The sequence below is a fragment of the Stegostoma tigrinum genome, chromosome 29 (genome assembly GCF_030684315.1).
Source record: "Stegostoma tigrinum isolate sSteTig4 chromosome 29, sSteTig4.hap1, whole genome shotgun sequence".
In the NCBI taxonomy this organism is placed as follows: domain Eukaryota; kingdom Metazoa; phylum Chordata; class Chondrichthyes; order Orectolobiformes; family Stegostomatidae; genus Stegostoma; species Stegostoma tigrinum.
Window position 1 is genome coordinate 42,396,065 of NC_081382.1, and position 20,896 is coordinate 42,416,960.

Genomic DNA, 20,896 nt, shown 5'->3' on the forward strand with positions numbered 1-20,896 from the left:
CAAAACCAGCAAGACTCCACTTTCGGGGTGTAACATGAGACACTGGTAATGTCACTTGATTACTTGTCCAGAGGCCACAGGTTGAAGTGCCACTGTTACAGCTTGTGGAATTTTCTTTTTTGCCAGACTAAGGTTTGAAAAGGATATTGAACATTCTGTATTGTGGACAGATGTTAGCGTAGTGGTACTTTGACTGGATTAGTAATCCAGAGGCCCAGGCCATGGTTTCAAAGCCTAGCACAACAGCTTGTGCAATTTAGATTTGGCAATAAAATCTTGAATTGGAAGCTAGTCTCTGTAATGGGAACCATGTGAGTACAGTAACGAAAACTCTGATTCTACGTGTATGTTAACACCAATTCCATCATGAAGGCAGTCAACTCAACTCAACCAAACAGGCCAAGGTAAACGTCCACAAGAACAGCACACTTTAAAGGTTTATTTCAGAGTAACATACTGATTAAACCTGTCCGTGCAGGGTTAAGGTGTCACTGCTATATAGCAGTATAGGTCTGGTTCCAGAAGTTGACTGTATCATAGCGAAGCCTTTGCTTTACAGAGCTCATGTCGATGTCCTTGTTAATTTCCAGATATTGGGTGTACAGCGATGTATAAGGGATCCAAGGTGTGGGTACGTCCAAGCCGCCCCTATTAGGATCACTGCAAGAGAAAGCAGAATCAGTCATTGCTGGTTATGCTCTCTTTGAATTGCTGTGTATTTAAACAGCACCTTGTTGCAGCTCCAAAGCACAGATTGTTTTATATGGTTGTGTGGGCAAGTGCACTTACCATTCTGGGAACAGTAAGATGCCACACTTGCTGTTTATGGTGGAAGATGGAGTATTGGATATAGGAATGCCCTTTATTTGGTGGCCAAATGAAGGTACAAATTTTATAACCTTTTTCCAGTGCTTTAGTTGGCATTAAATGTCTGATCTGAAGACAAATCCAAAAGTGCAGCATTCCTTCCATACTGTAATTGACATGTTCACCTGAAGTCGTGCAGCCACAACCTTCTGACTCAAGCTGAAGAAAAAGCAATTTGGACAAACTTGGACCCAAATTAGGAAGGATGGTCTTCTTGGACTGGCCCCCATCAGGCTCTCAATGGCCAGTGACTGGATGCCTAGTGCCTATCCTCACTACTGTCAATGGTGTATCAGACAAGACTTGTAAAACAAGGAATAGAAACAAGAGGACATCATTTTAAAATAAAAATACTCCGTGAGCTGTGAGCATTGTTGGGAATGCCAGCACTTGTTGTCCTTGAAGGTGATAGTGTGCCTCTGTGTTGAAATGGTGTGGACGAGGTAGTGTGGATATGCCAACAGTGTTATTGGGAAAGTTCCAGGTATTTGACCCAGCAACAGGGAAGGAAGCGAAATAGTTCCAAGTCAGGATGATGTGCAATAAAGGGCAGAACTTACAGGGAGCAGTGTTTTCATTCAGCGGCTGCCCTTGTCCATCTCAATTGTAAAGGGTGCAGGTTTGGAAGGTGTTACTAAAGAAGCCTTATTGATGGTACACACATGCCACTGTGATGTGAGCACAACAATCCAAACTACCACTCCCAGTTTAGAAACGGTCTTTCAGATTAGACAGTAAATTGAGGCCCCATCAATGGCCTAAATTTGATGTAAAAGATCCCATGGCTAAGAGCAGGGTTGTTTCCAGCTCTACACCTTGTTATCTCAGATTCTCCAGCGTCTGCAGTTCCTACTATCTCTGATAAAATTTTAACCCCACTGCAAAGCTTCTTCTAAGGAGCTTTCCTGCTCCTCTGCTGCTTGGCCTGCTGTGTTCATCCAGCTCTACACCTTGTTATCTATGTTTCCCTCTGTGTCTTGGACCAATATCCATTAAACACTTTAAGAACATTTGTGCATGCTGAAAGTCACATACGTTCACTCAGCAATGATGTTCTTCATAGACAAATGGAATTTGTCCTTCCAGTGCATCTTTCTGAGTTACGAAGACTGCCAATCTTTGCTGCATTCCCATTGCAATGTACTCAGGTTAGTGCCTACGTGCTAGATGTAACTACTTAAACCTTGGAGCAGGAGTAGGCCATTCTGCCCCATGTGCCTACTTGACCATTCAATACAACCATGGCTGATCTTATCTCGGCCTCAACTTGACTTTTCTGCTTACTCTCTATAATCCTTCAAGCCATTATTAATTAAAATACTGTCTATCTCTTACTTAAGATTACTAGTGTCCTAGAATCCACTGCACTCTAAGATAGTGAATTCTAGATTCATTAGCCTTCGAGAGAAGTAATTCCTCCTCATAACAAAGTGTGGAGCTGGATGAACACAGCAGGCCAAGCAGCATCTTAGGAGCACAAAAGCTGATGTTTCAAGCCTAGACCCAAAACGTCAGCTTTCCTGCTCCTGAGATGCTGCTTGGCCTGCTGTGTTCATCCAGCTCCACACTTTGTTATCTCGGATTCTCCAGCAGCTGCAGTTCTCATTATCTCTGATTCCTCCTCATCCTTGTTTTAGATCTGCTGGCCTTATCCTAAAACTATGATCTCTCCTTCTAGAGATCAGCTTGACAATGAATAGTTCTTGCTTCATCTCTATGCCTACCATAGCCATTGCACCATCTTCTCAGTGTGGATTAAACTAATGTCCTTTTTCATTTATTCATGGGATGTGGGAGTCACTGGCCAGCCCAGAATTTATTGCCCTGAGGGCTAAACAATGAAGAGTCAGCCACATTGCTGTGGATTTGGAGTCATGTGTAGGCCAAGGTAGCAGTTTCTTACCCTAAAGGACATTTGTTTGTCCTGATAATCAACACTGGATTTATGCTCTCAACTGGACCTCTTAATTCCAGAATTAGATTGAATTCAAATGCCACCACCTACCATGACAGAATTTAAACTCAGGTCGCCAGGATATTACCTGGGTTTCTGGATTAATATTCTAGCGATTATACCATTAGGCCATCAGATTCTCTTTCTAAATTTGGTTTCTGTACCTGATCCTGATGAGACTTCAAATGTTCAAATTCTATGTGGCAATTACTCCCAAATCAAAACAATCTGGCCATAGTTTGTATTTGGGATCTTGCTGTGCATAAATTGGCTGCTGCATCTCCCATATTGTAACCTTTAAAAATACTTCACCAGCTGTCAGGTGGTTTGGGATATCCTGAGGCTGAGAACGGAAGGGCTGTTTGTTTATTCTACTTCCTTACCCTGTGTGAGCAAAGTTGGTCCAGTAGGCGATTACATTTCTCGAGACTTCTCTTTCCCTTGGCCGGTACCCAAGCGGAGTGGAGAATGGTTTCCCAAAGACATATTGGAGGTCTTCAGCATGATCAGCTCCCATCCATTTGGGGTATATGGGAGCCCGAGAGGGGTAAGAAAACAGGTAGCTGTACGTCCCAGCTCCCCTGTGAGAAAATGATGATATAAACAAAAAAAAATGCAACATTACAAAGGACTTACATAGAAACAAGCATGCATGGCCCACTTATCTCTGCTGTTGTTTATGCTTCTCATAAGTTTCCTTCCAACTTGATCATCTCAATCCCCCTCCTGTCCCTCTCTCCTTCATCTACTGATTTCGCATTCCCCAGATGAACAACTGATGCGGAGGTTACAAGTTTTTAACCACTCCCATCGCATATTTTCTGATGTAAATTATGGGGATGCATCCAGCAATGGCCAGATGCTTCTTGGACAATGAGGAAAATATTGAAGAGACGGCCCTTGCTTTGTCTGTGCTCTGTATACAGCAACACTGCTAAGGAACTAGAATTCATCAAACTTTGTGTCTTCTGCTGAATGGTCCAGAAGGACCACAGGCAAGACAGGAACAAGCAAGGACCTGCTCTTTAAAAGAATTTAGAGTAACCTAAAAACATTTTTTAAAAAAGTGTGGTGTTACTGGACCAAAGTATTCAGTAGATCATATGGTTGTATAGTGTAAATGTCACCAATCTAGTAATCCAGACACCCTCACTTACATTCTGGGAACATGAGTTTGAATTCCACCACAGCAGATGGTGAAATTTGAATTCAAAGCTAGCCTAATGACAATTGTGTAACCATTGCCAAACGTTGTAAAAACCTATCTGGCTCACTAATGTCTTTGAATGAATGGCATCTGCCATGCTTACCTGATCTGACCTACATGTAACTCCAGACCTACAGCTATGAGGTTGACTCTTAATTGCCCTCTGAAATAGCCCCAGCAAGCCACTCAGTTCAAGTGCAACCTAGGATGGGCAACATCCAATTTTTGCTTGGTTACAGGGACAAAAGCTATGCGTAGATCCTGTGCTCCCTCACAAATGGGGATTATTAGACTGCACCACTTCCTACCAAATGGCTCATAACTTGCTTGGCCACATTAGATGTGATACTGGATGGAAATGCCTATCAGCTGACTTACTGAGCATGTTGATAGTGAAGATCCAGAGCTAGTTGTGTGGGCACCAAGAACAAGACATCTGTCTCCAGGTTCACCACTGTCCTTTTGATGAGCTCTTGACTCGGATCAGCAGGCCAGTCCTTGGTGTAATGTTCATAAGTTAAGTTGGCAGCTTTAACACCTTTGTCAATGGTCAGACCTCGAATAAGATGATACAAGTCGCTCCTGAAAATATCAACAAACGTCCAGGCTCACAAGAATCTTGTACAGGTACTTATCTTCCCAGCCTGTGCAACTAAATTAGTCATTTTCTAGAGTTGTGTTAGCAATCGTAGGAGACGTTTCTATTCAAAAAATCAAAAGTCTGGAACAAGAGCATAATCTTGGAGAAATTCAGCAGTGGACTGGTGGAGAGAGAAACTGAGTTAGTGTTTTGCACCCTGTTGTTTTTATCAAAATATTGTGCATGTGGTCCATGACACCATCTACATCCAACTAGTCAATCCCTCTCTATGTTCTTTGGTTCCAGTAGACGTGTGTAACAAATTTATTTGACTAGTGTTTCAGAACATAATGTCACCCAGGTTAGTGCTTGTTTTCTTTTAAACTAATATTTTAACTGCAGTATTGTTGAAAAGGAAACATGTTGTTGAAGCTTCTTCTTGAAGCAGAACAATTCACAACATCCACCAACGTAAAGGTAAACATTCATATTGTGTGAAAGAAGAATGTTGATTCATTGTCAAGTGGATTCAGATTGGTAAAGGTATTGCTATGGAGAATGCAACAGTTAGGTGATGACTGACAATTAACTGACAGTCTTTAACTTCCACCAATTCGGAATTTTATCCCTGGTTGTTTGTCTCAGGTGAACCACAATCATCAAACTACAATGACATTCCAGACATGGCTCTTACCCCTCCCAAGAGATGCGGTTGTGTTCTCTTTGTTTCTTTACTAGAAACAGCCCAAAGTTGGCAGCTGGAAAGAACCAGGATGTAAATGCATGTTCAAGCTTCACACTATAGCAACTTCTTATAGAGCCAAGAAGAGTTTCCTATTGAAGACAGCTGAGAATATTCTTTTCTGGGTCATTGGTTTGTGGAATTCCCTTCTCTAGAGAATAGTGGAGGCTGGATCATTAAAAATAATTCAGCCTTATAAGTATTCAATCAACAAGGAAGTTGAAGAATACACAGGGTAGACAGGATAGTAAAGTTGAGATTCACAAACTTATCAAATTATGGAGCAGGCTTGAGGGGCCAAATGGTCTATTCTTGTTTCTAATTAATTTGTTTTTATGTTTATATGGCCATTGGACCCCGATGAGTCTATAAAAACAGAAAGAACCATAGATGATGTAAATCAGGAACAAAAACAGGAATTGCTGGAAAAGCTCAGCAGATCTGGCAGCATCTGTGAAGAAAAAGTCAGAGTTGATGTTTTGGGTCCGGTTCTGAGGACGGGTCACTGGACCCGAAACATTAACTCTGATTTTTTCTTCACTGATGCTGCCAGATCTGCTGAGCTTTTCCAGCAACTTCTGTTTTTGTTCCCAATGAGTCTATGGTGGATCTTGGTTGAGAATCCAGCCAACTGAGCTAACCAGCTTCCCAAGGATTCTGGGCTCCTGCAGCAACATGCACATTTCCATGCGTACTGTAGTTTGGAGCTAAGCATGGTGATGGTGTAGGTTTCAATTTCTCTCTGTCACATGGGTGAACAGGAGTCTCTCCCACTCTTACCACCTGCAACTGGCAAATGGTGATAGGATTTAGAAGCAGCTACTCAACCTATTTGGCCATGAGATGAACATAACTTTCCCTGGCCATCAAGTCTTGGAGTGGGACCTGAACCCAGAGCTTCTGGATCAGAGGTATGGACAATACCCACAAGATCTCCCCAACACCTAACCAGTTTGGGAGCATTCTGAGAATTAATTGTTTGTAACAGTATTAATTAACAGTAACAGCATTTGAAAGTAACACAGTTAAAGAAATCAAGTTCCTTACGGATAGGTCTTTCCTAGCCCAGCCTGATTGATTGAAGGAACATCCAAGCCAGCGAAAATATGTCCATCCATATTGTTAACCCCAGCAATGTAACCGACACCAGCAACATTGTGATAGAGCTTCCTTGGTTCATCAGGAAGGAAGTCCCCATCAATGACTGGAGACCATATCAGATAGGACACAAGTGGAGCTGTAAGAGTGGAAAGAAAAGGAATCAATCCATTCTCTCTGTCTTTGGCACAAAATCGTAAAGTGAACACATTCTGCACTTAATGGAGAACTGGTATTTTTCAGACATTGTTTTCAGTCCTTATGACTTGTTTCAAAAAGTGCTACATTGGTTGTCAGAGGAAACCTAATCACATTCTGCCTTAAGATAAGCAAAGCAACACCTCAGAACATTTGAGATAATGGGAACTGCAGATGCTGGAGATTCCAAGATAATAAAATGTGAGGCTGGATGAACACAGCAGGCCAAGCAGCATCTCAGGAGCACAAAAGCTGACGTTTTGGGAAGGGTCTAGGCCCGAAACGTCAGCTTTTGTGCTCCTGAGATGCTGCTTGGCCTGCTGTGTTCATCCAGCCTCACATTTTATTACCTCAGAACATTTTACTGGTCAGTGGAAACAAACTAAAACTGACTGACTAAGCAGGGGGGAAGACAAGCAGGTTGAGGGGATACAGGTCAAAGCAATCTTTTACCTATTGAATAATGAAAATGTGCAACTTGCTATTGTAAGATAGTAAGATAGAGGTGAATAGAATGGATAAACTAGAACATACACAAGTAAGAAAACAGTGGCAACATTGATAGATCGAGAAGTAGTAGATTGAGACAAGGCTTTGTTAAAATGTAAACTGGCAGAGACCAGTTGGGTCACATGTCTTGTTCCTGCTCTGTTAAAGTGTATAAATCAAACTAATCCGAGGGAAATTTGCAGACAATGTTGCCATAACTGGCAACTTCCAGAGGAGTGAGGTAATTCTTCCACTGCAGGAATTCTAAGGGACTGCTCAATTATAATGGGTAGATTGAAACTGGCCAAGAGAAGATCTCATTGAGTGATCAATCTCACTGTTCTTTCCAATCTCTTTAGGCCATGAGGAACCCTCAACATAAGTCATGCTGGGGCCTTTAACATTGCTGGACATGCTAGAATGAGGCCAGTATATTCAGTATATATTTATACTTATCCATTTTATTCACCTCAGTTGTTCCACTATTTCATGATAGTGAGTTGCACATTTTTATTCAGTATATTCACAGTTTATTTTCAAGCAGCTTCTACTTTCAGTCAGTCTTGTTCTCCATTTTAATGACCCAGACTGATTGTGTATAAACAGGCTGTGCACACCGACACAACATTGCTTAGGAGAGATAGTGTGGGACAGTCTGTCTACCTGTTCTGACAGAGACAACTTTTCTTCAAATGTTGGACATGAATCACTTGCCCACATCGGTGGGCTGTCTTGCTTGACTCGAACAAAATGACCTCCACTTGCATTTATGAATTCTAATTTGGTGTCTGGTGAATGCTTCCCTGTCATTTAAAAACACCCTGCCCATCTGTGACTGTCCTAATTGCCTGAGGAGAATGTACACTCTGTGCGGAGTGCTCGGGATCAAGGATCTCTCAGTGGGTGCCAGGTACTTATTGATGACTGAGGCAGGTTAATGAATTGCTTCTACATCTCGGCCTTGGGAGAAACAGCTTCACCACCCAGCCGGCAAAACTCATTTCCACCTCAAACTGTCCTCTTTTATGAATGTGGTGAAAACATTTTGCTTTTAGGATCCAAAGGTTTAAAAGGGAGTGTGTTTCCAAATCATTTTTATGTAAGTATGTTCGAACATTCTGGAACAGAAACATTGACGTTATCCTTATGTATCTTACCTTCCAAGTTGATAAGCTTCAAGGGAATAGCCAGAGTGACAGCTTTGGGGTCAGTGATCTTCAAACAGGCCACCATGATAGCAGGGTCATCTATGGGACAGCCAACCTTCTGAGCAAGCTGGAAAGTATCAGATTGGCCATTAGTGTGTTCAATCAATATCAGTGTCACTCTCATTAGCCTATCGTCATCTCGGGCAATCCATTGCCCTCAACAAACTGACCCACATCCAGCACCATCTATTCAGGCAGAGAATGTAACTCAGAGACAACCTCAGAAGCTGTGGACTCCTGTGAGTTGTTTTCATTTTCAGCACCATTCGTCTGGGGAGGTTGTGCAAGATTTGCGCTTTGTGTGGAGTTGTGGGAATTTCTGTGACGTTGGGCACCCAGTAACAGCACTCATAACCATGACATGCCCCATGGTGTGGGATAAGTTTAGATCTTAGTCTGAGAAGATGAATGGAAACCTTCCCAATTTACAGCACCATCCAAACCCACCGGCCAGTTGGACACCTCTTTTTGTGGGGCCGATTATTGTCAGAAACCATCTGCTGCTTGAAAGGACAGATATACAAGAACAATCCTGGGGTGATTCTCCAGATATCTACCCTCTTTCATTAAGAAGCTCTCAGGATCTGAAACCAGGTCCTTTTCCCCAAGTCCAGTCACATCAAGAGTCTCCCTTAGGAAAACCACAAACACAAGGCCAAGTTTGCCTTCACCATAGCAAACAAATGTGATATTTTATCATTGGATCTGGAGAGGCAAATAGTCAATCAACTTGCATCAATTAACTGTGGATTTAGATTCATATCTGGATCCCTCTGTGCAGCATTGGTTTTGTTATTAAAGAAAGGATGCAAATGCATTGAAAGCATTTCAGAGAAGATTTACTTGGCTATTACCTACAATAGGTGGGTTGTCTTATGAGAAAAAGATGGTCATGCTAGACTTCAAGTTGAGTAAACTTCTCTCTGAACTGCTTCCAAGGCACGTGAAACCCTCGGAGTTTAAAAGAGTAAAAGGCAAGACAGGGTTCTTGGTGGGTTGGATATGGAGACAATGTTTCCTGTTCTTGGGAGAATTTAGAATTAGGGGTCACCCATTTAAGATGGAGATGAGTAAAAACATTTTATCTTAGGGTGGTGAGTCTTTGGACCTCCCTCAGAAGGCAGCAGAAGTGGGTGCCTTCAGCCTTTTTAAGTCGGAGATAGATAAACTCTTGACGAACAAGGACATGAAAAGTTACAGTGGATAGGTGGGAATTAGCGTTCTCCCTAAGCTAACATTTGCAGAGGGCCTGTGCAGGCTGAATGGCATATGGGCACATTGACCTCTTTGTCAGAACTGAGTGACACATACAAACCTCAGAGGTCCATGTAGAAGGAAACTGAATTAGATGGAGTGTAGATGGGAATGTGGAGTAATCAGGTCACCCATGGTCTTACTGAATGACAGAGCAGGCTCAAGGAGCTGAGTGGCCTACTTCTGCTTATTATTTACAGATTTGTATCTACTCAATTCTTAACTACTGACTTATTGAGTGATCTCTGTTTGTGTAACTGGACTAACCTGCTGGGCCCAGTGCATGGGATTTCTCTGAACTGCCCAGCCACAAATCGCTACCCCACTCTGTGAAATAGCTCGCTTTATTAGTCCTTTGTTGTATGGTGTCAAAGTCTGTGAAAGAAAGTAGAAACATCATCAGAAACATATACTTGGTTAAGCACGTAGAATACATTAATTGAAGGTTTTTTTTTAAATCTGGAAGAGAATTTGGAGTTTGTCCTTGCAATGTGCACACAGGATCCAAGTTAAGCCTTTCTGACATAGTACAGGAGCTACAATACAGCTTTAAAGCATTACAGTAGCAATGTGAGATTTCTTGTTTATTGTATTTTCATATCTAAGCCACAAGCTTGTGTTTTCAAGTTTCAATCCAGGATCTGAGTGTAAAAATGTAGGCTGATACAGGGAGCGCTGCCCTGTCAAAGATGCACACCTTTCAAATTAAATGTTAAACCAAGGTCCACAACTGCTGTCTCAAGTGGTTGCAAAAAATCTGATGGGACTATTTGGAAGAAAACCAGGGGAGTTACCCCTGATATCCCGGCTAACGTTTTTCCTTCACTTTACGTAACATTTCTGCAAATTCATACTATTGCTGCCTGTGTAACAGGGTGCTGTGTTTACTACATTATAACTGTGACTACACTTCACATGCATTTCAATAATGGTGAAGGATTCAGAAAGTTGTAAACGGATGATTAAAAATGCAAGTTTTACCTTTCAGTATTTTGGGGGTGTGGGTATCACTGGCTGGTGCTCTTAGAACAGTTAAGAGCCAACCACATTTCCACAGGTCTGGAGTCACACACCTTGGTGAATTAGTTTTCAATCTTAGCTGTGAATGTCATAGCAATTCAACCATGTGAATCATCACAGATCCTATCATTAACTTCAGCCAGGATAATGATGATGTAAAGAGATCCTAACTAATGTTATTTCCCCTCTCTAGCACAGGGTCACTGGACTTAAATTGTAACAATCTCACTGCTACTCCACTTCAGTCAAACTACCAATGGAGACCGCAACTGAATATGTGACCTGCACTAACTTACCGCATCACCCATTCATGTCATTTCATACTCAAGTTACCTGCAAGGAGACACTCGCTCCTCCTGCTGATTCTCCAAAGAGGGTGATATTATCTGGGTCCCCACCAAAGGCTGCGATATTCCTCTTCACCCAACTGATGGCCATGTGCTGGTCCCATAGAGCTTGGTTCCCTGTTTATGACAATAAATGGCATCAATCAATAACACAGCCCACAGAAAGTCCGCATTATTAGATTAGATTCCCTACAGGGTGGAAACAGGCCCTTCGGCCCAACCAGTCCACACTGTCCCTTGAAGCATCCCACCCAGACCCCTATAACCCACACACCCCTGAACACTACAGGAAATTTAGCATGGCCAATCCACCTAGCCTGCACATCTTTGGACTGTGGGAGGAAGCCGGAGCATCCGGAGGGAGCCCATGCAGACACAGGGAGAATGTGCAAACTCCACACAGACAGTCACCTGAGGCTGGAATCGAACCCGGGTCCCTGGCGCTGTGAGGCTGCAGTGCTAACCGCTGAGCCACCGTGCCACCCATGATGGGGAGAGAACCCAGTATGGCATGGAGAATGATATTGCACGGATGCTGTTCTTCACAAAGCAAATGATGGAACAGTGTAAATCAACCAGCAATGTCTGAAGATTCAGAAAGCATGGTATAACCTCTTAATCCCCTGAACTTGCTGGCCAGCCTGCACACTAACAAAGTGCACTTGTTCATCGAAGAATCGAAGATGATATGAGCTGTGGCCGAGCAGGTTTGAAGAGCAAATCAAAAGCAGAATGACAACTATCACCTGTAACTAAGTACCCTTTATTCAGTCACTTCCTGAACAATTTCTATTAATTCATTGTATCAAAACCATTTACTGTCGCCTTCAATCCAGGGAATTGTACACTGACCTGGGGCATTGGTATCCCCCGTGCTCAGGAAGCCCAGTGGGCCAAGCCGATAGTTGAAAGATACAACAATCACTTTCCCACGCGTAGCAATCTCCCGCCCATCATACAGGTAGTTTTTCAGGAAGTTGGCTCCATGTCCTGCTCCCATCAGGAAGCCTCCTCCAAAGATCCAGACCATGACAGGCAGGTTAGTGGACACTAGGGAGGGCAGGAAGGAGACCATCATTTATTCATTGTCAGCAAAATACCTCAGGTGCCAGAAAGCTGAAATAAAAACAGAACAGGCTGGAGATGCTCAGCATCTGTGGAGACAGAAACAGAGTTACCCTTTCAAGATGATGACCTCTTATCAGTCAAAACATCATCAATCTGAAACATCAACTCTGTTTCACTCCCCACAAATCTTCCCAGTCACGCTGTGTGTTTCCTGCGCTTTCAGTTTTACTTTTAGTTATTCATTAAATCGGAATGATCAGATTAAAACCAATGTAACAACAGACAATTAAAAACATTTAGATTACAAGCACTGGTGTTTGCAAATAAACTCAAAGGTTGAAATTATTTGCACTCTGAAAATCTTTTCACTGACTTTTATGTTCATTAGGATGAGAAATATTAGTGGCACACAGTCTTACATAAGCCTCTATCAATATCATATACTCTCAGGATAAGTAGAACATGGGGTTAGATACAGAGTAAGTCCCTCTGTACATAGTCCCCATCAAATGGATAGGGACAGGTTGGGGTTATACACAGAGTAAAGCTTCCCCTACGCTGCCTGCCCTCTGCCAACCAATTAAAAACTCCCAGGACAGGTACAGCATAGGGTTAGATACAGAGTAAAGCCCTTCTACTACTGAACCCATCAAACACTCCTTGGACTACAGGATTAGACATAAACTAGAAGTTGAATAGGGGTTGTGACACAGTAGCTTCAGAATCTTCAGAATTAAGCTTTTTGTATCAGTGAGACATTTAGGGATTCAGCTGATGAGAGGCCACTAGATACCTAGAAATTGTTGCAAAATACGTACGCTCTTTTCAAATATGGGGGGAGAAATTTGTAATGTGAGAGGAGTAACTGTGGGAGATTTATGACTAGATTAGAGACACAATGTTGCGATGGTGTAGAAGGTCCTTAACTCTTACCATGGAATCCAGTACATGACAATTGATAAGTATCATCCTGAACAGCAGGAACTGTAAAAGGCAACTTATCTTAACAGTGTAATTTGTATTTTCAAGTAAAACATTGAAACAAAGTATGCATTTTTGAAAGGAACAGAAAAAAAACATAGGGAAGCATATTCCTAAAATTGATGCAAGTGGTGACATTACTCAGCTGGGTATGATTTAAAGGTGCATTTTATTTTGGAGTTTTTAATTTTACCTTTGCTGCCATGAGGGACCCAGATGTTCAGGTAGAGACAATCCTCGCTCCCAAAGACTTCCTTTTGTGACAGGGTTGTCTGCAAACATCTGGGTTTAAAATCTTTGGCCTTCAGTACATCTGGTAATGGACATAAGGACCAGGCGTTAGTACAAATAAAAATAGATTTGTATTTATGTAGCACTTTTTAGGAGCCTCAAGACATTTGTAGGCAGTACCTAACTAGCAGACGAAGACTGTACGCAATAGCAGGTTGGATCAAGGAATGCGGGAAAGGTTACAGACGTGAAACACTAACTTTGTTTCCCTCTACATAGTTATTACTACACCTGCTGACTGTCTACACCATTTTCTAGTTTGACTTTGGGTTTATAGAGTTATGTTTATGGTTGGAGCAGGACTGATTTAATTGGGGTGAAAATTGTTGGGCAGGTCAGAATTGAGTCATTGACAAAATTCTTGCTGATAGTAGGGACAGCAGAACTGCCCTTTGAGGGAGAGATTTGTACGACTGGATCTGTATTCACCAGAGTTTAGAAGGAAAAGCGGGGGGATCTGATTGAAACATATAAAATTCTAAGGGGACTGAGACTTGAGGCAGGAGCAGTCTAGAACCAAGGACACAGTCTCAGAGGGATATGGGGTGGACCATTGAGGACTGAGATGAGGAAACATTTCTTCACTCAGAGGGTGGTCAACCTGTGGAATTCTCTCTCCCAGGAGGCTGTGGAGACCAGGCCACTGAATATATTCAAGGAAGAGATAGATTTTCTTTTAGATATTAAAGGCATCAAAGGATTTTGGGGAGAAAGTGGAATGATGGCATTGAGATGGAGGATTAACCTTGATCATATTGAATGGCAGGACAGGATTGAAGGCTACCTTACTACTCCTATGCCTATTTCCTATATTTCACTTAAATACCGTTTACAGGGAGAGACTTTTTTTTCTGATTTACACTTTGTGAAGTATCTTGGGATGCCTTACTCTGTTAAAGATGCAATAGAGATACAAATGATTGTAGATTTATCTTGCTGCTTACCAATCTGCTACAAGGTCAGCTTAGGAAATGTTTTGTTCTTATTTATGTAGGGTTGTTATGAGGTGAAATTCTGGACCAACAGCGTGAAGCTAGACAGAATGTGAACAACTAGAACAGCAATTTGTATTCATTGAGCCCTTTTAGAATATTAAAGTGGTACACCAGAGGACCATTGTCCAGTGAAATCAGACACCAACCCACAGATGATGATGTTAGGGCAGTTGGCTAACAGCTTGGTTGAAGAATATAAGGAGGACAATTAAACCATTCAAAGTTCCGAGCCTATTCTGCCCTTCAGGGCTAATTATTTAACACCATGTTCTTGCAATGTCCCTGTATTCTTTGATGTTTTAATATATCAAGAAATCTATTGATCTTTGTCTTGGGCACACTCAATGACAGAGCCTCCACAGCCCTCTGGGGAAGATAATTCCTGAGATTCACCATCACTGAGTGAAGAAATCCCTCTTTATCTCAGTCCCATATGGCCTACCTATATTGTGAGATTGTTTCCTCTGGTTTCAGACCACTCACCATCTCCAGCCCCACCTCTTCCACAGCCAGGAGAAACATCCTTCCTGCATCTACCCTTCAAGTTCTGTGAGAATTTTTTATGTTTGACTTAGATTACTTCTTTCTAAACTCAAGAGAACAAAGAAGGGCCACTGGCCCAAAATGTTAACTCTGTTACTCTCTCTCTCCAGAGATGCTGCTAGACCAGCTGACTTTCTCCAGCAATTTCTGGTTTTAGTTCTGATTTGCAGCCAAATTTGTGGCACACAAATACCAGGCTATGCCCATCTCCAATAAGAGACAATCTAACCACTGCCTCTTGACAGTCAATGGTGTTCCCATCACTGAATCCTCCACTATCAACATCCTTGGAATTACCATTGACCAAAAGCTCAACTGGACTCACCACATTAACACAGTGGCTACAAGAGCAGGTCAGAAGCCGGGAATACTGTGGTGAGTAACTCACCTCCTGACTCCTCAAAGCCTGTCCACCGTATACAAGGCACAAGTCGGGAGTGTGATGGAATACTCCCCACTTGCCTGGATGGGGGAAGCCCCAACAAAACTCAAGAAACTTGATACCATCCAGGACAAGCAGCCCTCTTGATTGGCACCACATCCACAAGCTTCCACTCCCTCCACCACCGAAGCTCAGTAGCAGCAGTGTGCACTATCTACAAGATGCACTGCAGAAACTCACTATAGACCCTCAGACAGCACCTTCCAAACCCACAACCACTTCCACCCAGAAGAACAAGGGAAGCAGCTTTATGGGAACACACCCTCCAAGTTCCTCTCCAAGCCACACACCATCCTGACTTGGAAATATATCGCCGTTCCTTCACTTTTGCTGGGTCAAAATCCTGGAATTCCCTCCCTAATGGCATTGTGGGTCAACCCACAGCAGGAGGACTGTTCAAGAAGGCAGCTCACCCCCACCTTCTCAAGGGGCAACTAGGGACTGTCATGAAACTTGCTGGGCCAGCCAGTGACATCCATGTCCCACAAGGGATTAAAATAAAATCCACAATTCTTTGAGATAATGGGAACTGCAGATGCTGGAGATTCCAAGATAATAAAATGTGAGGCTGGATGAACACAGCAGGCCAAGCAGCATCTCAGGAGCACAAAAGCTGACGTTTCGGGCCTAGACCCTTCATCAGAGAGGGGGATGGGGGGAGGGAACTGGAATAAATAGGGAGAGAGGGGGAGGCGGACCGGAGATGGAGAGTAAAGAAGATAGGTGGAGAGGGTGTAGGTGGGGAGGTAGGGAGGGGATAGGTCAGTCCAGGGAAGACGGACAGGTCAAGGAGGTGGGATGAGGTTAGTAGGTAGCTGGGGGTGCGGCTTGGGGTGGGAGGAAGGGATGGGTGAGAGGAAGAACCGGTTAGGGAGGCAGAGACAGGTTGGACTGGTTTTGGGATGCAGTGGGTGGGGGGGAAGAGCTCTTCCCCCCCACCCACTGCATCCCAAAACCAGTCCAACCTGTCTCTGCCTCCCTAACCGGTTCTTCCTCTCACCCATCCCTTCCTCCCACCCCAAGCCGCACCCCCAGCTACCTACTAACCTCATCCCACCTCCTTGACCTGTCCGTCTTCCCTGGACTGACCTATCCCCTCCCTACCTCCCCACCTACACCCTCTCCACCTATCTTCTTTACTCTCCATCTCCGGTCCGCCTCCCCCTCTCTCCCTATTTATTCCAGTTCCCTCCCCCCATCCCCCTCTCTGATGAAGGGTCTAGGCCCGAAACGTCAGCTTTTGTGCTCCTGAGATGCTGCTTGGCCTGCTGTGTTCATCCAGCCTCACATTTTATTATCTTGGAAACTCCACAATTCTTTGGTTTATTTTTGTTCAAGAGAACAAAGGCCCAGTCTATTTAATTTTTCCCCGTAGGACAATCCCAGGAATTAATCTGTCGAACCTTCATTGCACTCCCTCTGTGGCAGGTATAGCTCTCTAGAGGTAGGGAGACCAAAGCTGCATACAATTCTCCTGCTATAGAACATGGAACATAGAAGAGTACAGCACAGTACAGGCCCTTCGGCCCACCATGTTGTGCCGTGGAATAATCCTAACCCAAAAATAAAATAACCTAACCTACATTCCCCTCAATTCACTGCTGTCCATGTGCATGTCCAGCAGTTGCTTAGATGTCACTAATGACTCTGCTTCCACGACTACCACTGGCAAACTATTCCATGCGCTCACAACTCTCTGGGTGAAGAACCTCCCTCTGACATCTCCTCTTTTCCCTTCCTCCTAACACCTTAAAACTATGACCCCTCGTGGCAGTCAATCCTGTCCTGGGGAAAAGTCTCTGGCTATCGCCTCTATCCATGCCTCTCATTACCTTGTACACCTCGATCAGGTCACTTCTCTTCCTCCTTCTCTCCAGAGAGAAAAATCTGAGCTCAGTCAACTTCTCCTCGTAAGACAAGCCCTCCAGTCCAGGCAGCATCCTGGTAAACCTCCTTTGCACCCTCTCCAAAGCCTCCACATCTTTCCTATAATAGGGCGTCCAGAACTGGACACAATATTCCAAGTGTGGTCTCACCAGGGTTTTGTAGAGCTATGGTCTCACCCAGTCTCTATATGAACGCAGTAAGACATCTTTGCTCTGAAACTCAATTCCCTTTGTAATAATGGGAGTAAATTTGTAACATTGCCAAGAAGTAGGTTTTAAGGGACATCTTAAAAGAAGAAAATATTGAGTAGTTTAGGGAGATATTTACAAAGCTGAGGGCCAGGGAAGAGGCAAGTTTAGCTGTTAGTTGTGGAGTAATTAAAATCAGCGCTTAGTGAAAACAAACTTAGATGGATGCAGAAATTGTGGAAGCATTTGGTCAAGAAAAATATGTAAAACTGAGGACAAAGGGTGTGAAACTAGGGACCAAGCAAATGAATCTCTCAGAAAGCCAATAGCAGACCTTATAAACTAGACGGCCGTGCTGTAAACTTCATTGATCCTCTCATCGTGTTATTGACAGGTCATCGCTGATTTAGCTCCTCCCTGAGTCTAACCTAAGATCGGCCAAATAGTTTGGCTCTTTTCCCTTTCATTTCTCGCTCACAGACAGCTCTTTGAGTTCTGCAGGTGGGCTTGGTTAAACAATCTTCACCCCCCACACCTGGTCCTCCAGCACAGATTGCTGCACTGAAATCTGAGGCAGCGGGCTCTTGCATGCTCTCGGCTGATGGAGATCTGCTTCACTTGGTAGCAAGTTGGGTCTCGAGACTGGGTCCAGTCAGCTCCGCAAGGCTCCATCAGTGCACTGGGTCAATGTGCATCGTGCATGTTTTGCTACATTGTCAGAGAGAACATGCATCTAAGTAGTACTTTTCACAACCTCGGAACAAACCAAAGCACATAACAGCCAGTTAATTACTTTTGAAGAGTAAACTCTGCGGTAGTGTAGGTAACAAAATGTATCCCAGATAACAGGAGCATATTCTGTGATCTTTTGCAAAACATTGATTCAAGTATGCACCCGAGGACAGATGAGCCCAGATGTTTAAACATCTCATCCAAAGATGGCACCTATTACAATTCCTCAAAACTGTACCAAGACAGTCAGTGTAGATTCTGGTGGGGGTACTTTACTGAACTTTGTGTTTGGGTCTCTAGGGTGGGGCTTGGACTGAGTGAGAGTTCTGCCAAGATGAGTTACAAGTCAGTTAGAGACAGTAGGATCTGCAGATGCTGGAGAATCTGAGATAACAAGGTGTGGAGCTGGATGAACACAGCAGGCCAAGCAGCATCTCAGGAACAGGAAAACTGATGTTTCAGGCTAGACCCTTTTCTGAAGAAGGGTTTAGGCCTGAAACATCAAGCTTTCCTGCTCCTTTGATGCTGCTCGGCCTGCTGTGCCCATCCAGCTCCACACCTTGTCATCTTACAAGCCAGTCAGTTGGGTTTAAAAGCATTCAGGGGAATTCTGGTTTTCTAAGTTCCCTGGCCTGTACTCAGCAACTGCCTTCCCTGCTACAATCAGAATATTATCCATCTGTTTTTTTTTCACATGAAGTAAAAGGCGAACAAGGAAATGAGTTACCAGTCCATCCGGGATGAGGTGCAGCTTTTACAAATCGCTCCGGTTTTGCAGCAAAAGGAATCCCTTTAAAAATATCCACTGAGGCGAAAAACCCATCCCTTTTATTGATTCCTTCCACACGGCCACCTTCAGTTTCCACTACCCCCAGCTATAGGGAAGGAGACAAAGCAAGAGTTAATCAGTGAAGAGAGGGAAAGAGAATATCAATGAAGGAGAGATTTAACCAGACAGGAACAACATGGCATTTCATACAGAGGAAAGCTCCCAGCACACTGTCCCCATCAAACACTCCCAGGACAGGGACAGCACAGGGTTAGATATGGAGTAAAGCTCCCTCTATACCATCCCATCAGACACTCCGAGGACAGGTACAGCATGTGTCTGTGCTGGGTGTTTCCTGGAGAAACTTACCCCATGCCGCTCACCTGCCTTTGTCTCTATTGTTCTGTGCATTTTCATATTATCCAATTCTATTGTTAATTCCCTCATTAAAAGTGCCTCGACCACATTGCCACGCAGTGCGTTCCAGCTTCTAATCACCTGAAAAATGCCTTTCTCCTCATGTCACCATTATTTATTTCGCCAATCTCTTTAAATCTGTTTTCTCAGTTCCTTAACCCTCTGTGAACAGTTTCTCTCTCTTAACTCTCTCCAGACATCTCATGATTTTGAACTCATCTCTGATATCTCTTCTCAGTCTTCCCTTTGAGGAGAACAATCTCCAATTTGTCTTCATAATGGGATTTTCTTATACTCTGAACCATTCGTATGATCCATAGGAAAGCTGCCTCTAATGTGTCTGAACATGATGGAACACACAGTGGCGGTGAGGCCATGGAAAATTTCCAACTACTCACTGTGCCTTCCCGTAATGCGGATTTGTGCTGACCCCAGGTCATGTGGATTTATAATTAGACTGAAGCTTCCCCACACTCTTGACAATATAGTTACCGGACGAGTTTCATCCATTGCTCTGAGTTGAAACTAAAGTCAATTCAGGGAAAGGACAATGTACCAACTGATCTACCCCCAAAATCACTGAATAGTGGAGAGTGTGCCATATCTCACCGTGGCTCTTGCTGTGGCACCGAGGAAACAGCTGCTGAGCACAAGGCACAGGAACGGCCAGCTAGCCATCTTGAACTCCAAACTCACTACGATCCAAGCCGCCCACATATATATCTATAACTGGCAGCTAAACTCCACTAAGGTTGGTCTGTTTATTTAATTGACAGGCATATCTTAATGAGTTATTATTTAACATGGGAAGACAGTTCTTTCATCAGAAGGTGAGGCTGGCTTCTTCCAAGGTCACCTCAACAACGCGTGGCCAACAAACTGATGTTCGGTAAACAGCATGCTCCCTTTAGGAACATGTTTCAAACAGTTTGCTTCCCCCCCCCAGTGATTTTGTCCAGGAAGCAATGAAACTTGTAGAAAATTATCACATTATCTGTGTATCTAATCTGAGTGGCTATGTAATGGTAATGTCAAAATGCAAACAAGCAAATATTTTAGTTTTCTTAGAGGCACAATGAGGAGATCTTACGATGCTGGATAACAAAGTGTGAAGCTGGATGAACACAGCAGGCCAAGCAGCATCTCAGGAGCACAAAAGCTGATGTTTCGGGCCTAGACCCTTCATCAGAAAAGATCTTATGATGCTGTGGGTTGGATACAAGTCTTTCAGCCAGAAGCTCAGGGTTCAAGTCACACTCCTGGTTTCAATGTTCAATGAAGATGCACTAAAAGCAATCAGGAAGAGTGGGATAAATCAGGAAAAAAAACAGAGGTTGCTGGAAAAGCTCAGCAGGTCTGGCAGCACCTGTGAAGGTGAAAACAGAGTGGGATAAATTCCTGGCCAACCATGTGATGGGATGAAATTAGAACCTCCACCATCATCATCCATAGCTCCAGCTTACAACAGGCATCAAAAGCAGATGTTTCCACAGCTGTTGTGGGCAAGGTGGTTGGTATGGATTAGATGTGTGCCAACAGCACCAATTTTGACCCCCATTCACCTGGGTGAATGTGGGACCAGCCTCCAGAATGTGTCTGTGATGAAGGTTGTGGTGCTG

At 43.5% G+C, this 20,896-nt stretch overlaps 1 protein-coding gene across 4 annotated transcripts in view; it reads right to left on the reverse strand.

Annotated features, from left to right (window-relative positions):
• The window catches only part of LOC125465528 (bile salt-activated lipase-like), a 22,253-nt gene extending 2,267 nt beyond the window's left edge, over positions 1-19,986 (reverse strand). Inside the window, exons 1-11 of one of the 4 annotated variants that reach the window (XM_048559151.2) lie at positions 19,230-19,291; positions 18,819-18,966; positions 13,207-13,326; positions 11,817-12,014; positions 10,951-11,081; positions 9,865-9,972; positions 8,293-8,410; positions 6,398-6,587; positions 4,407-4,610; positions 3,205-3,402; positions 375-660 (exon numbers count right to left, since the gene is read on the reverse strand). In XM_048559151.2, coding sequence (XP_048415108.1) covers positions 495-660; positions 3,205-3,402; positions 4,407-4,610; positions 6,398-6,587; positions 8,293-8,410; positions 9,865-9,972; positions 10,951-11,081; positions 11,817-12,014; positions 13,207-13,326; positions 18,819-18,966; positions 19,230-19,277 — 1,629 coding nt within the window. In that variant the 5' untranslated portion in view covers positions 19,278-19,291 and the 3' untranslated portion in view covers positions 375-494. Of the gene's footprint in view, positions 1-374; positions 661-3,204; positions 3,403-4,406; positions 4,611-6,397; positions 6,588-8,292; positions 8,411-9,864; positions 9,973-10,950; positions 11,082-11,816; positions 12,015-13,206; positions 13,327-18,818; positions 18,967-19,070; positions 19,183-19,229; positions 19,292-19,886 lie in introns of those variants that run through there. The other 3 variants (XM_048559152.2, XM_048559150.2, XM_048559153.2) reach the window with 3 other exon arrangements.
• Positions 19,987-20,896: the final 910 nt, after the last annotated feature.